This window comes from Mus caroli, unplaced genomic scaffold (assembly GCF_978045245.1).
Source record: "Mus caroli unplaced genomic scaffold, Mus_caroli_1 scaffold_18, whole genome shotgun sequence".
NCBI lineage: Eukaryota > Metazoa > Chordata > Mammalia > Rodentia > Muridae > Mus > Mus caroli.
The window spans coordinates 51,311,644-51,328,180 of NW_028227273.1; the positions used below are offsets into that span (position 1 = coordinate 51,311,644).

At 43.5% G+C, this 16,537-nt stretch overlaps 1 protein-coding gene across 1 annotated transcript in view; it reads left to right on the forward strand.

Annotated features, from left to right (window-relative positions):
* Mep1a (meprin A subunit alpha) overlaps window positions 1-11,245 on the forward strand; it is a 36,746-nt gene extending 25,501 nt beyond the window's left edge. The window contains exons 9-14 of the mRNA XM_021149375.2: window positions 261-410; window positions 3,241-3,456; window positions 6,381-6,851; window positions 7,326-7,499; window positions 8,208-8,508; window positions 10,466-11,245. Of these exons, the coding sequence (XP_021005034.1) occupies window positions 261-410; window positions 3,241-3,456; window positions 6,381-6,851; window positions 7,326-7,499; window positions 8,208-8,508; window positions 10,466-10,622 (1,469 nt within the window). The 3' untranslated portion in view covers window positions 10,623-11,245. The remainder of the gene's footprint in view (window positions 1-260; window positions 411-3,240; window positions 3,457-6,380; window positions 6,852-7,325; window positions 7,500-8,207; window positions 8,509-10,465) is intronic.
* Window positions 11,246-16,537: the final 5,292 nt, after the last annotated feature.

Consider the following 16,537-nt stretch of genomic DNA (forward strand, 5'->3'; position numbering starts at 1 on the left):
TTTCTGGCTCTCTGAGTTGCATGGTTCTGTGTCTGTGTTCTAAGAGCTAACCAATGACAGTAAGGGCCTGGTAGTGAGCCCACAGGGGAGGGCCAATCAGGGATGACAAAGGCAACTTATGACTTTGGGAAAGGGTCAGGAAAATGAAATGTTTGTGATTTTGTCTCTTTTAAACAGTGGTGTTTTAGTGGCTTAAGACATTAACTCTTTGGAATGAGATATCTTGCATTTTAACCGCATGACAAAAATATTCCATGTAGCCGCAACACATACCCTGTTGGACCACTGTGACTTTGAGAAGACCAACATCTGTGGAATGATCCAGGGGACCAGAGATGATGCTGATTGGGCTCATGGGGACAGCAGTCAGCCTGAACAAGTGGATCACACCTTGGTGGGACAGTGTAAAGGTTGGTGATTGTAAAAGTTATAACCCTGAGCTGGTGAATGGCCCCCAGTGGATTGTGCTTTTAGGTTATTGTGTTAATTATCAAACCTGGGAACCTGAAGAAGGACAAAGAATATTTCTCATACCTTAATCATTAACTCAGTAAAAAGTCTCCATGCTGTGGAGAGGCAAGAGAATATTGAAATTACCCTCCACCCCTGCATGCAGGAAACCTTAATTAGACTCACTGTGTGACACAAAAAATCTTACATGAAAATAGGAAGAGACTGTGTTGGGAAGACATTCCACAGGAATAAGCGTAAAGCAGGAGGAATGCATATTATCAAAATGCATTGTATACATGTGCAAAATTGCCAATAAATACATCCTAAAATATTTTAAATAAAAATAAAAATATATGTTTACCATTATAACATTGGTATGGGCATACCTGGTTAATAACATGACTTTATAATGAATGGTAGTGCTTCCAAGCAGTACCCACCAATGGAAATACCATGTTAGCTATATATGTGTGTGTGTATATATGTATATGTATATATATATGTGTGTGTGTGTATATATATATATACACACATATATATACAAGGTATAGTCTACATATATATGTATATATACATGTCTATATATGTGTGTGTATATGTATATACACACACATATATACATATATATATATATATATACCTTATATATACTTATACTGTCTACAGTAGCCTCATAAAGAGTTAAAAGATTTAGAATTATTATTTGTAATCAACCTGAAAATGACTATATGTGATACTTTAATTTTTTGTAGGAAGTATCTACATTATTGCTCTTTTAAATTTTTTTTTTTTGGTTTGGTTTTATTTCTGGTTCTGGTTTTTTTTTTTTTTTTTTTTGATAGGGTTTCTCCATGTATCCCTGGTTGTTCTGGAACTCACTTTGTAGGTGATTCACTTTGTATTTCAGGCTGGTCTTGAACTCAAGAGTTTGGCTTGCCTCTGCATTTCAGACTAAAGGCAGGAGCCACTCCTCCCAGCTGGACAGTCCTTCTCAGTTTGTCCTCACCTTGTCCTTCCTGGTCCTGAGTGTGTGATAATTGGTTAATCAACAGCACAGATCTAACTAATTTGCACTATTTGCTTTCTGTATTGAAAATGCATAAATGCAGTTTCCCCCACTGCCTGTTGGTGACAATAGGAAATTGTTACTGTGTGCTTTTTCTTAAGACGTCTTGACATTTGTAAGACTCATAAAACACAAACATACTAAACTTTTGCAGAGGGATGGAGGAAGATGAGGCTTACAAATCTTCTAGCTGGAGACTGTAGCTTTCCACTCACATTTTACATATTTCAACTTCCCTTTCTCTGGTGAGGTTTTGAAAAATAAATTTATTTATTTATTTATTTATTTATTTATTTATTTATTTATCTATTTATGAGACACAGCCTTATGTGATTCAGGCTACCTGCAGACTTCCTATGCAGAGGGCAGTGATCTTGACCATCAGCCTGAGACTTGATCAGATATCATTTCAGAAGAGTCAGCTAAATGCCAGGTCACCAAGAAGAATGTGAGAGGTCATTTGCTGGCACTGCACCTTTTCCCTGAGCCTGGCAGAAGATGAAAGTCTCTGTCACATAGGATCCAGAAGTTCATCAATCTGAAGTCATAAGTTGCCTTTGTCATCCCTGATTGGCCCTCCCCTGTGGGCTCACTACCAGGCTAATATTCAACTTCCAGAGAGGCAAAGAGATGATTGCAGAAGAAGAGCCTTCTGGGAGAATGTTCTAATGTTCTAGATCCTAGGAGGAGAGGACCACACTCCAGAAGGAATGTACATGCACAGGGAAAGCATATATATACATATACACATATATATATACATTCACATATATAAATATGAACATAATATTATATATAGCCGGGCGTGGTGGCACATGCCTTTAATCCCAGCACTTGAGAGGCAGAGGCAGGCGGATTTCTGAGTTTGAGGCCAGCCTGGTCTACAGAGTGAGTTCCAGGACAGCCAGGGATACACAGAGAAACCCTGTTTCGAAAAACCAAAAAAAAAAAAAATATATATATATATATAAAATATATTTTTAAAATATATAAATCTATATTTTATAATAAAAATTCAGGTAGAATTTTAATCAGGCCTTTGTATGTCTCATATGAACCATTCTAAAGAACACTAGAGACAATTCTTTCCCATTGATTGGAGATCCAATCTGTTGAGTTGAAAACAGCAGTTTCAACCCGTATTGCTATAAACATTTGAAACCTAAATCATAAACCTGAACTGTTTCTTAACAAATAAGGAAATCAACCCTTTGCTTTGTAGTGACTCTCTAAACTAGGAAGCTGGCAAGGAAAATAGAATTCATCTCACATATACTAAATCCCATCAAACTCTGATTGAATCCTGTGTGCTGTAAGGCAGGTATTTTCATCTCACAAACTTTGGGAAAAGACAATCAAAGGATATGTACAAGTTGGGCTCATCTATAATTTCAGTGTGGCAGAGGTTGACAGGAAGATCACGAGTTCAAAACTAGCCTAGACTACCTAAAGAACCTTCTCTCTAAAAGCCAATAAATGTAAATAAATAAAATAGATATGAAGAGCAATGGTGTTAGCTAGATAGCAACTGCACTCACTGAGAGAAGATGTTTCCAATAAAGTGGGCTTCTTTTTGGTTCTTCAGAGAAGTTCTAGCTTTGGGTGCCTGGATAACAGTTAGTTTTTCCTACTTCAGTTTGCCTGGGTAGATGGTACTGTGTGTAGATCATGGGAAGACAGAGATGGTATGTTGGGCTGCTCTCGGGCTGCTCTCTCCACAGGTGCCGGCTACTTCATGTTCTTCAATACCAGTTTGGGGGTAAGAGGAGAGGCAGCCCTTCTGGAGTCTCGAATCCTTTACCCCAAGAGGAAGCAGCAGTGTTTGCAGTTTTTTTATAAGATGACAGGAAGCCCTGCAGACAGATTTGAAGTCTGGGTGAGAAGGGACGACAACTCGGGCAAGGTGCGACAGCTGGCCAAGATCCAGACCTTTCAAGGTATCTAGAGCGGTCACAGAAGGACTGGCTTGTGAAACCCTGGGGCCGTGGTCTTCTTTCTACTGCTTCTCTCTCCTATCATCCACTCTTCCCTCCTCTGGCTCTCTCCTCCTCCTTCTCAGCTTCCTCCAAATCTCCCTCACATTCTTCTGACATGTTTTATTAGAAGGTTTTAAGGTCTGGAAAGTTAAGGGTGTAGGTGAAGCTCAAAGATACTTTCGGAAGAGGTCAGGTGAATACACAAATCTAAGAAAAGTAGGTGACTCAGAAGAGGAGAGAAGAAAGGGGAGGGATGCCAAGCGATTGGCCATAACTGTAACTGCTTTTGTTTCTATTTGAGGAAAGCAAATAATGTCATTTTGTAAAATCCTGAAGTACTTTAAGACCTTACAAGTGGACTCTGGCTACTTCAGCATTTTAAATAATGATGAGAACATAAGCCATTGAATGTATTGACTCCACTATGGCCATTTACGTGCTGCGTTGTTCTGTATGTTTCTGGGGGATCAGAAGGAAAATCTTTGACTGCTCAGGTAGATAGTGAGGGTCTTCAAACTCAGCTCCTTAATGCTAAATATTTCTATTTGTTGTTGTTGTTGTTATTGTTGTGGCAGCGAGTCTTTCTGAATATGGGAAATAGGCTTTGACATTATCCCTACCCAACTAAGAGTTTCTCAAAGTGAGCCCTAGAAAGTAAATACTGTTTGCATTATATAAAACAGACTGCCACTCTCGAGAGGAGCAAACTTTATGAGCTGTCTCACGGAACCCTGTGTGTCAAGTCACCTCTGCCCACTCCAACATCAGCTGTCTGAGAAGTCTGCAGTCATTTTTTTCCCCTCAAGGGGGTGGCTTGCGGTTCCAGGCTGTAATTAGTTGGAGCTAATTTGGTGGGAGGATATCAGCAAGAGACCTTTCATTTTTTTTCTTAAATAATTAAAAGTTTATTGTAAAGAACTTGAACACAGTGAGATTAGCCAGACCCACATAGCATTTTTTTTATTAAAGTACATATTAAAGAAACCCTTTAAAAGTAAAGAATACTGAAAAGGAATACCTGTTGTAAATACAGTGCAATCGATGGACTGACTGCTCCCCACCCCCATCCCCACCCCAATGCCCAGCTCACTCTGAAAACCTTACCAGGAAGCATGAAACCTTTCCAGGTGGAATTTAGTTCCTTAAATGATTGGCTTCCCATAGGGCATCTTCGTAAGTTCCTTAGATATAGTATGTCCTGTCTGTGACACGTCCCTAAAAGTTGAGTAAAACTTGGTAAAAATGGGGGTATCCAACACAAGCTAATTACCATCATCTTGGAGAAGCTTGCAGCTTTTGTGAAATGCCCATTTTAATATGTTTTAACCCAAATTTTAGGATTACATAAAAATGTGTCTATGAATATACTTATCAACGTGCAAAATACAGGTCTATAAGATTTTTATATATAAGCTTAATTACAAGATGTTTACATACAAATATGAGTGTAAACACTCTCACATATGTATACATACACAGCTTGTGTTTATAGTGAGGCCAGGACCTCTAATAGATGACAATTCTGAATTACCACAAAGTTTGGCTCAAACAATTGAGGTATCACTACCACCGGATTCAGGGAAACCTATCACTTAGGTAAAAACTTGAAAATCTCATTTAAAAAGCCTGTGCTCATGTGGCCCAGCGTCTAGGGTCTGTCTACTACTACCCTGACCCACATTCCAACCTCAAAACATAAGAGTGAATCGGTTACTCAGAAGCAAGAAGAAGCACATTCTCTCACTGGAAGTCCCATGATCTGGAATCTGCTGAGTACTTGGTTCACATCTGTGTTTTTGTCCCCGTCTTAGGCTTTAAGTCACCCATTATATTTCCAGTTCTTGTGTCCTCACGCAAAAGTTGACAGCTACATAGATTGCCAGGTTACTGATGTGGTCCATGCATCCTCTCAGCCTTGTCTTCTGTGTCTGAGCAACTGTGACCAGTTCCACCCAGGAGCTTGTCTCCATGGTTAACCTTAGAAGGACCAGAGGGCAAGAGGGATGCCCAGGCTTTTTGTTCTGGGAAAAGCTTAGCTCTGACTAGAAGATGCAGGGGAGGAGAGGGGACACCAATCGGGTCCCCTTTCAACTTCATTTAAGACTTTGTTTGCCTAGGTTTGGGACATTCTGAATTACTCTCTCCTAGTACTTCTCGCTATTACCCCTTGGCTTCTCTTGCGCACTGTTCATCTCAGGCTTCCATACTCTAGGCGGGCCCCTCATTCCCTTTCCTAAGGTTTTTAATTCAAACCTCCCACTTCCAGTTCTGCCTCAGCGAAAGAGCAAATAGATCTAGTCTGCTCTTAGAACAGAGTCACTGGCTTCGGCTAACCCTGGATTCCTCAGTCTCCTCTACACCAGAATTCCCAAATGTACAAGAAAAAGTCTAGACAGATTTTTGTCAACAAGTCGAAGGATGAACCATGAAATGTACCCGTTGTTTGATTTTTGACTCCTAAAATATCTATTTGATGGAATTCACCTGAATGCATGGCTATTTTAGTGTTACCAAGAGCGATTAGCAGGCCGTGGCAACATCAAGCTTGCTCAGGAGGAAAGGGCAACTTAAAAAAAATACTGCCAATCAAAAGTGACTAAGATTTTAAAAAAAAGTGACTAAGATTATAAATACAGCCTGGGTTGGGGAGAGGGGGAGTGGAGAACGAGGGGAATAAGAGTGAGCTCAGTGACATGCCTGTGAAGCCCACAGCTGTGGATGCTAACCTTAAATATCACAAGTGCCTGGGCAAAGCTGCTTAGTGCATCTGCAATGATGCCTCTGTTAGGAGCCACCATGAAGAGTGAAGGAGAGAACGGGTGTGTATCCCTGGCTCATCAACTGTTGGCCCCAACTGTCACCAACTTTTTCCTTTTTTTCCTCAGGAGACTCTGATCACAACTGGAAAATTGCTCACGTGACACTCAACGAAGAAAAGAAATTTCGCTATGTTTTCCTGGGTACCAAAGGGGACCCTGTTAACTCAGGTGGTGGTATTTATCTTGATGACATCAGTCTGACAGAAACCCCCTGCCCTGCAGGGGTTTGGACCATCCGGAATATCTCCCAGATCCTTGAGAACACAGTGAAAGGGGACAAGCTCGTGAGCCCTCGGTTCTACAATTCTGAGGGTTACGGTGTGGGAGTGACCTTGTACCCCAATGGTAGAATCACCAGTAACTCTGGCTTCCTGGGACTTGCTTTTCACTTGTACAGTGGGGATAACGATGTGATTCTGGAGTGGCCAGTGGAAAACAGACAGGCCATAATGACCATACTGGACCAGGAAGCTGATGCCAGGAACAGGATGTCCCTGACCTTGATGTTCACTACCTCCAAGGACCAAACATCTTCAGGTAGGTGATTGGAGAACAAGAAGAATTGCCCCTGAGTCTAGGATGGCCAGAAGAGATGTAATCATTCTTCTTACTTTCCCCTTGTGCATAGCAATGACACCATGATATGAATGTAGAATTATAGGTTGTTTTCGTGTGTGTGTCCATGTATATGTGAAGGCCAGGCCAGAGGACAATCTGAGTGTTGCCCCTTAGGTACCATTTACCTTTTTCAGAACATTTATTCTCTTCATTATTATAAAGTGTGTGTGTGTGTGTGTGTGTTTGAGAGAGAGAAAGACAGAGAGACAAAGAGACAGAGAGGAAGGAGAGGGAGAGGGAAATGGAGAGGGGCAGGGGAGAGAGAGAGAGAGAGAGAGAGAGAGAGAGAGAGAGAGAGAGAGAGAGAGAGAGAGAGTTTTAACAAAGCCCTTCATGCTCAGACAAATTGGAAGGTACAGCTAACAAGACTGTATGCCCCTCTTCCCTCTGCAGCTATAAATGGCTCTGTCATCTGGGACAGGCCATCCAAGGTGGGAGTCTATGATAAGGACTGTGATTGTTTCAGAAGCCTTGACTGGGGCTGGGGTCAGGCCATCTCCCACCAGCTGCTGAAGAGAAGAAATTTTCTTAAAGACGACAGCCTCATCATCTTCGTGGACTTTAAAGGTACATTTTAGACTTCCTGGGTCAATAATCTTAGGCTCTGACTGGTCTATTGATTTGCATTGATTTTAAAACAAGTCAAGAAACTAAAAATCTTTTTTTATTTTTATTTTTTAGGATAAGTTTTTTTTATATATAAAAAAGAAAAGGATAGGGTTATAATAGCCATATTTTACTTGTTTGGTCAAGAATTCATATTTCTGTATAATGTTTTGAATATGTTGTTTGATTGACACATAAAAATTACACAGAGTCATGCAGAGTATATCATGTGGTACATTGGCACGTCTATCCATTGTGTGTCCGGCAACCCAGGGCAAGTGTATCTAACTCTTCAAACATCTATAGTTTCTTTGTAGTAAAAGCTATAATCCTTAACTCTCCCTGAGAGAAACCAGAATTTCATCTTTTTGAAGTGTTATTTTTGTGATAATTGATCAGCTCTGACAGTACGCTGACTTCAGTTTAGCCTCGGTCCATCTACCCTTGGCTAGCATATGCTTCTCTTTTTCGGCAAATTCAGTAAGGAATAATATGACAGATTATTTTACAATAAGAGAGCTGACATCCGGAGGGGGGAAAAAACACTTTTCTACGTAACAAAGGATTTGTGAAAGAGAGAGGCAGCCCAGAGAACTTCCAGAAGTAGGTGACCATCAGGGTCGGTCATTAATCTTGAATTCTTTCACCGCCATGGCCTGTGTCCTGAAGACCTCACCCACCTGAACCGGACTGAAGTTCCTGCTTCAGCCAGAAGCATGATGACCAGAGGCCTCCTTCTGCAAGGCCAGGAGTCTCCTGCCTTGGGAGAAAGCTCCAGAAAAGCCATGGTGGAGGAATCCCTGCCAAGCAGCCTGGGCCAGAGACATCCCAGGAGACAGAAGCGCTCAGTGGAGAACACTGGCCCCATGGAGGACCACAATTGGCCACAGTACTTCAGAGACCCCTGTGACCCAAACCCTTGCCAGAATGAAGGCACCTGTGTGAACGTAAAGGGAATGGCCAGCTGCAGGTAGGCTCTAAGGCCAACGGTGGCAGGTAGGGGCTGGGATACCATATCTTTGCTGTTTAAAAAGTCACAGAGGTGGGGTTGAGGATGAGGAGGTGTTAGCTGGTGAAGTGCTTGCTGCCCAGTTTGAGAACTTGTGTTTGGGTCCCCAGCACCCACTTACAATGTCAGAGCATAGTGAGACATATCTGTGAACTCAGTGCTAGGAAGGTGGAGTAAGGAATCTCCGTGGAGCTCATTGGCCTGCCCACCTATCTAAATCAGCCAGCTCTGGGTTCAGAGAGAGACCCTGTCTCAAAGAATAAGGTGAAGAGCCAACCGAAGAAGATACTATTCAATGTCTGTCTCTGGCAACATGCACATGAGCACATATCACACACGTACACACACTCGATAACATACACACAGCACATATACATGTGAAAGAACATGGCAATGAGCACATTATATAAGAGATGTTTGCCTTAACTATGGCGCTAGGCCTCACAGATGGCCAGAGGGCTTTGACCTAGGGGCTTTCTGTTCCGTGATCTGCTACAGAGAGTCAAGATCAAACTAGAATCTTCATGGATGGCAGATGTTTTATTAATTATTTCTTAGTAGTAGGAGTACTAGTTTTAGAATTCATCGGTTCTGTCCCATTATTATGTTTTCAATAACATTAATGGGAACACCTGGTTATTGTAATCTGGATATTACACGCCCCTCTCAGCATTATACAACACGACCTGATTTTATCTTGGGACCCAGATCTTCTTTCCTTCATCGAGCATATCAGGGAAGATGAACATACAAAGAATAATTTGTCCCAAATTAGCCCGATAATAAATGCCAGAGCTGGGACTTGCATAGATGCCTGTGCATGCAATTTTCTGTGCCTTGTATTTCTTTTTCTCATGTTCGCATAACAACCTTAAGAGCACATCACCACCAAACCTGTGTAGTGAGAGGACCACCACTGCGGTAGGCAGGATGAAAGCAGATGCAGGAGGCATACCGTGTGATAGCCCACACAGGCATGTCTCCTCTCAGTTCTTCTCATCTCCACTTTGTGTTTTCTTTTGAAGTTTTACTTGGAAATAACTTTAGGCTTTGTAGGTACGCTGACTCTTCACAAATACTACCGAATTCCCCTTGTCCTTAAAAATCTACTTCTTGTGTTAACATCTCACACAACCACGTTTAAGCTAGCAAAGGCAAGACTTGAACATCATCAACACGATGCCATGGGCCAGACAGCAGACTTCATTTAGACTGTACCACGTTTCCCTCAGTGTTCCCTTTCTATTCCAGGACATCACGATGCGTCTAGTTCCATGTCTCTTCCAACTTGAGAGCATCCTTGTTGTTTTCACTTTGACATATTTGAAGAGTGATGGCGTTTACTTCATAAGGCTTTCCTTGTTATTGCTGTGTTGACTCTTGATTGTTTTTTTTCATTATTAGATGGAGCTTATGTTTAGTTACCAGAGGCAAAGAGTCTTCACATTCATTATATTAACTGTTCCTGGGGACATTTTATCAGACATCGACTCACCCCAGATAGGGCACCAATAACAGATCAAAGACAGAAGCCTGTTAGGTTCTCAGACACCACATCCCAGTAGGGACTCCTACTAGCTGCCCTTTGTTCCAGAAGGAAAGCCAGGAGTTGCCAGCCATGCACCAAAGGGTCTCTCTCCTGAGGCTCAGCTTCACATGTGGAGCACCAACCATGTCTTCTGACAGTTATTTATGCTTCTTTAGCTTAAATGACAGATGCTGAGAATGGCGGGATGATAGCCCCCTACCTCAATAGGCCATGGCGTGGCCACATAAATTGATACGTGTAAAGCCCATGGGTGGGCTGGAAGTGTTCTGCAATTATTTTCTACTGTTGTTGCTATCACTGGTGGGGGTGTGTGTTGCTACAAAGCACCCGAGGTCCAGGTGGTTTCTACTCTCGTGTCCTGTTCCACAGGTGCGTCTCTGGGCACGCCTTTTTCTACGCAGGGGAGCGCTGTCAGGCTGTGCACGTGCATGGCAGCTTGCTGGGCCTGCTCATTGGCTGCATCGCTGGCTTGATCTTCTTGACCTTCGTCACATTCTCTAACACCTACCGAAAGCTGCAGCAGTGAGCACTACCCGCGGATGTCCACCCAGACTTTCCTTCCTGTGGTCAGAACACTTTGGGGGTAGTTTTCATCAAACATGTTGAGAGGGCCTCCAAAGCCAAAGCCCCAAACCTCCTGCGGGGCTCTGGCCACTCCATCCCTGTACAGTTCTGCTATGCTTCTGCGAATTCCTGGCGAATCCATTGCGTCCTAACAATAGTCATCACATTTCATTATAAATGCTTTGCTTGCTTGCCCTTCTCCCCTTAAATCACAAAGTCTAGTTGGGTAGGGGCATGAGTTATCTTCAGCTACTACACTGACCCCAGTGCTAGAAGCGTGACTGACTGGTGTATTGTGGGTACTCAGTAAGCATTAAATGAATGAACCAATAAGCGAGTGAATAGTTGTGGTCTAATAAGTTTTTTGTTTCTACTTTTGTATCATAAAACATATGATTAAGTCTATATGCACGTGTGTTAGAACCGAATACTCAGTTTTCACCAGACACAGGAGTCTTATCCTTCATGTCGTATCTTGTGAAATCATTTCAGGGATTCCTCTGGTCAGCTGGATTTCCACGGCATGGACTTTTTTTCTTGCTCTGGTTTTAAGGAAAAAGCTTAATAAAACCACTAATGATGCAACATGGGGTACTTTATGTCCCCAGTGTCTGTCTGTCTGTCTGTCTGTCTGTCTCTCTCTCTCTCACTCTGTGTGTGTGTGTGTATGTGTGTGTGTGTGTGTGTGTGTGTGTGTGTGTGTGTGTGTATGCCCAAAGAACTCTTTTTTCCTGTTCTAAAATTTTAAAGTTCATTTGGGGACTGGAGATGTATCTGACTTTGTAGAATGTTTGCTTAACAAGCATAAAACCCAGGGTTGCTCCCCCAGGTCTGTACAACTTGCTAGCCCTTGTCTGTAATCCACTACTCTGGGCAGAGGCGGGAAAATCAGGAGTTCAAGGTCATCCTTAAGTACAATTATCAACCAGGGCTACATGAGACCCTGCATGATGATGATGGTGGTGGTGGTGGTGGTTTACTCTCTGTGGTATCCATGTATAACTGTATTATATTGTTATATTACATTAACAGACCAAAGGCATCAGGTAGAACTTCATCATTTTCTATTTTATTTTTAAAATTTTTATTACTTTTATTTTTTTCACAGTCCATTTTTTGTCCCCCTCCCAGTCCCCCCTCCCACAGTTCCTCATTCCATTCCTCCTCCCTTCCTTCTCCAAAAGAATGTCGCCCCACCCACCCCTGCCAGGCTTTCCCACTCCCTGGGGTCTCATGTCTCTCAAGTGTTAGAAACATCTAAGACTTAGGGTGCTGAGCTGGGAATTCTGGAAAGGGCACACTAGCCCTAGGTAGATGGGGGGGGGGGGGCACCCAGCAATTGTGTCAATAAGACAAGTTGAAATTGAAGAACTGGATGTGTCTGTGTTATTCATTCGCAGATCCAGTCTCTGGGCTGGGGCTGGGGCTGGGGCTGGGGCTGGGGCTGGGGCTGGGGCTGGGGCTGGGGCTGGGGCTGGGGCTGGGGCTGGGGCTGGGGCTGGGGCTGGTAGCATAGTCCATTTCCAGAGTTTAGGTGAGGTAGCAAAAGCTACATGTAACAGGCACTCTCTAACTAGAGTCCTAGAGTCTGCAAAGCATGCCCAAGAGCATACCCACCCCTCAGGAGCAGTTGATATCCGTGGCATAACCCCACGCTGGGGTCTCCAATTTGGTTTGTCTGCAGTGGCCTAGTGATTTGCATTTCTCCCAGGTAACCAGGTGCTGCTAGTGCTGCTGGTCTCCTCCACCGTAAGAGATAACTGTTGTTCTAGTGAGTAGGGAGCAGTCAGTCAGCAAGTCAGGCGTCCTGGATGCAGGCTCGAGGCAAATAGCCAGCTAGCTCTGCATTAAATTGCTTAAGCTGTTCTTTGGCTTAACTGATCACTGATTCCAATCCTGCTACTCAGCCTTACCATCTCAAGGTTTATGTAGCAATCAGAAAAATCCATCCACGGTTCAGAACCAGTGGTCTGGCTCGATCAGCCAATGGAATCCTGTATCTAGTAGAGGGAGATCAGGGACCAAATAGGGTCCTAGTTTAAGTTGGTTAGATGTGTTCTGGTAAATCAGCCTCTGTGATGGTTTGTATAAGCTCAGCCCAGGGTGTGGCACTATTAGAAGGCGTGGCCCTGTTGGAGTGGGTGTGGCCTTGTTAGAGTAGGTGTGTCACTGTGTCAGCTGCCTAGAAGCCAGTATTCTGCTAGCAGTCTTCTGATAAAGATGCAGAACTCTCAGCTCCTCCTGCACCATTCCTGCCTGGATGCTGCCATGTTCCCACCTTGATGATAATGGGCTGAACCTCTGAACCTGTAAGCCAGCCCTGATTAAATGTTCTCCTTACAACCGTTGCCTTGGTCATGGTGTTTATACACAGTGGTAAAGCCCTAAGTAAGACAGCTCCACCAATACAAAGAGCATGTCTAGTATTCTTCACACCTGCAATAAGCATCACTCCATGTTACTTGTTTCAACTTCTTTTCTTTCTCCCTCCTTCTCTCTCTTTCTTTCTTCAAACAGGAGCTTACTGTGTAGACCTGACTAGCCTCAATTTCATGGTGATTCTCTTGTCTCAGATTCTCAAGTGCTTGGATCACAGGTGAGGACCACCGTGCCCACCTTCATATTTCTTACACTATTGTTGTTTTGAGACTTAATGACATTTTATGGCCTTTAACCTTGTGCGACTGTGTTTTAAAATTGGTTGAGAACTTCAGGACATGAAAACAGCATGTTTTGATCTAACCCATCCTCAGTCCCTTCCTGGTAATTCCCCACCCTCTATGGCATCCACTTTATGCCACTCGTACGTGTGTGGGAGTAGAACTGTCCACTGAAGAGTGGATAGGCCTATCAGGGCCACAACTCTGAAGAAAACTGACTGCCTTTCCTAGCAGCCATCAATTGCCAAGATGCAGTTAGGAGTGCGACTTAGTGAGCCCCTCCCGTTCCACACTGGAATTCGTCTGCCTTTCTTAGACTGCTGATAAAGGTCTTCAGATGATAACTATAAATATCAGAGTGACTGTTTCTTCTAGCAGCACCCTGGGTAGTGCCTCCTCTGGGGAACATTGACTTCAGTGATGGCATATCCTGGCAGAAAATCGTAGCCTAACCCCCTTTGCATGTGAATTCTTCCTTCCTGCTGGATTACACTGTCTACCTTACGGCCTGACAGAATATCAGGAACACCAAGTCCAGTGCCTGCCCTGGAGTAAACTGAGAACAGTGAGAGAGAACAGGTGCAGCAGACAGTCCACAGGTCACTCAAGGACAGAGTCTGTCATTCTCAATGGGTTTCAGAAAAGTGTCAGAAGACAGACATTTGCAAAGAAGCGTTGACATGTGAGCTAATCGCGATCTGACACTATCTAGAACCTTTCTCCCCCTTGTTTTTCTTTACTCTGGATACTGTCTTTTGTCTAACTAGTCACCTATTTACATGAACATTTGTCTCCATGTTCATGAAGACAGCTAAAATGGCTCAAAACTGTCTGTAACTGCAGCTCCAAGGGACTTAACCATATCTCCCTTCATCCCTCAGAGGCACCTGCACGCTGTTGCATGTTCTCACACTCAGAAACAAATAAAAGCTTGTTTGTTTATCTGTTTTAAGATGTACCGTGTTTATCCTTTGGTGAGTACTATTTTCCAGACTGTTGAAAAACACTTTCAAGGGTGAGATAGTGAATACGATGCTCATGACTGACTTCTAATAAATACTGATGTAAAAGGAAAGATGACAAGAAAGAGTTGACAGTGGAAGTCAGCCCTACAGGGTATGTTGGGTATTCATAAGTACTGCATGTGTGTATTCGTAAGTACTGATGAGAGGGATTTGACACAGGAGGTCAGCAGTACAGGGTGTGTGTTTGCATGTGAGGGAGCACGTGGATGTGTCTGTAAGAGACAAAACTCAAAGCGAGCCTCAGGTCTAGAGGCAGGCACTGTCCTTCCCAGCCTTCCTCACTGTTACCCAGGGTCAGTCCTGGATCCCAGAGGGATCTGAGCCATGAACTCATTTGGGTCTCAGCTTCCCTCAGAGCCTAGGCAAATTTAGGACAATTGGACCCATGTGTGACCCAGCAGCGCCAGGGAAATTAGCAATGCTTTAAGATTTCTCTCAGCAAGAGAATTAGGAAAAGGAGAAGTCTGGCCAGGAGTGGGGGTTCATGATGAGACCCTCAGGACTCAGTAGACAGAGGCAGGAGGATCAAGGCTTCACAAAGTTCAGTTGCATGGTAAGTCTGGGGCCAGCACCAAGCTATGTGTAACCCTGTCTCCAAAATCAAAAAGCAAGCAAACAATTAACAAAGCAGAGTCTAAAGACATCGGGTGGAGGACGCAAAGAGAGTTCTGGAAGCAGAGGTGGGTTCTCAGCCATAGGCAAAATGCCTACCGATGACTTTCTCAGGAACAGAAACCAGTAAACCCTAGCTGTCCAGGGAGCCACTGGGAGCACCTTTCGGAAGCTCCCTCCTCCCATTCTTGCCCGTCCCCCATCTCTCCCTCTCCCCTACATGAGGTGGGGCACATGGCCAAGCTTGTCCGGCAGAACAGAAGTATTAATGTTGCCTGTAAGCATCTCTTGGCCTTACTTTAGTCTTGGCTCACGAATCCTTAGTGACTTCCTTTATCCCAAGAGCTGATAAAAGCTGAAGGCCAGATGGGAAGCTGCCCTGAGGGTGGGGAGGAGGTGAGTCTGGGGGAAAAAAAATATCAAAGAAAGAGGAAGTTTCAAAATTCCTGACAAGGGCAGGGAGCCAATATGTGATCTATGGAGCAGCTTACTCAAGAACTTCTTTTTGTGAAATAAAACTTACTGACACAAAAACATAATTCTGCCCGACACAGTGGTATCTGTAGGGCCAGAACACAGCTGAGACTTAGCCAGTTGCAATGCCTCCAATTGCATCTGTGTTAGCCTCAGAGATGTCTTTTCTCCCAGGTTTGTCTTAGAATGAAATAAACCTGTGGAGGGAGGCAGTCACCAAAGGAGACCTGAGAACTCTGAGACCAGTGCTTGAACCCTGAGCTCTTTGTGTCTATACCTATAATCCCCAGTGGATGGGAGCCCACAGGTCTCCATTTTTGCTTAAACTAGTTTCATCTGTGGTTCTGCCCTTATTTGTCAGTGAGAGCCTTGGTTGATGCCACTAATGTGGCACAACTGGGTCAAAAGTAAAGACAGAAAATAATAGAATCCATGTAAGGATTAAACAAGTTGAGTGATATGTAAGATCTCTTGAAGTATTTTATGAATTTGTCTTACATTCTGACTTGAATGCACGGGCTTGTTTGAAACTCAAACCTTACTAAAGTTATTGTGTGCTTGCAGCAGAAAGAGGTTCGCTAGCCTCCATACCTAGCTTGGTGGCCTCTAGGGGAGGGCTTGTCAGTTTTCTCTCACAGAATGGTGCTTTGTAGGTCAACCATCCTTCCATGGATAGCCACACACCCAGAAGTACGTGAGCATATAAACTGGAGTCAGAGTGCTACCAAAACAAGAAAACCAAAAACATGGAAGACATGAAGTTGGGGTGTTATATTGAGGTAGGGCTGAATCTTGGGAGAGTTATAGGGAGACGTTGGGGATGTGACCAAATCACCCTCAAATATGATCAAAACATTGTATAAAATTCTCAATAAAAAATGTCATGTATCTTTGAGCGTCTCATGTTTCTTTCTTTCTTGTGTGTGTGTGAGTGTATATGTGTGTGTGTGCATGTGTGTGTGTGAATGCTCATATAGGTATCTGGAAGGTCCATATTGGGTGTCTTTTCTGAACTGTTTCCATTTTTCATGTCCCCAAGCTTGCAGGAGAAGCACTTTACAGACTGAGCCATCTTCCCAGCCCCTGAGATTCTTTTCAAAGACTCC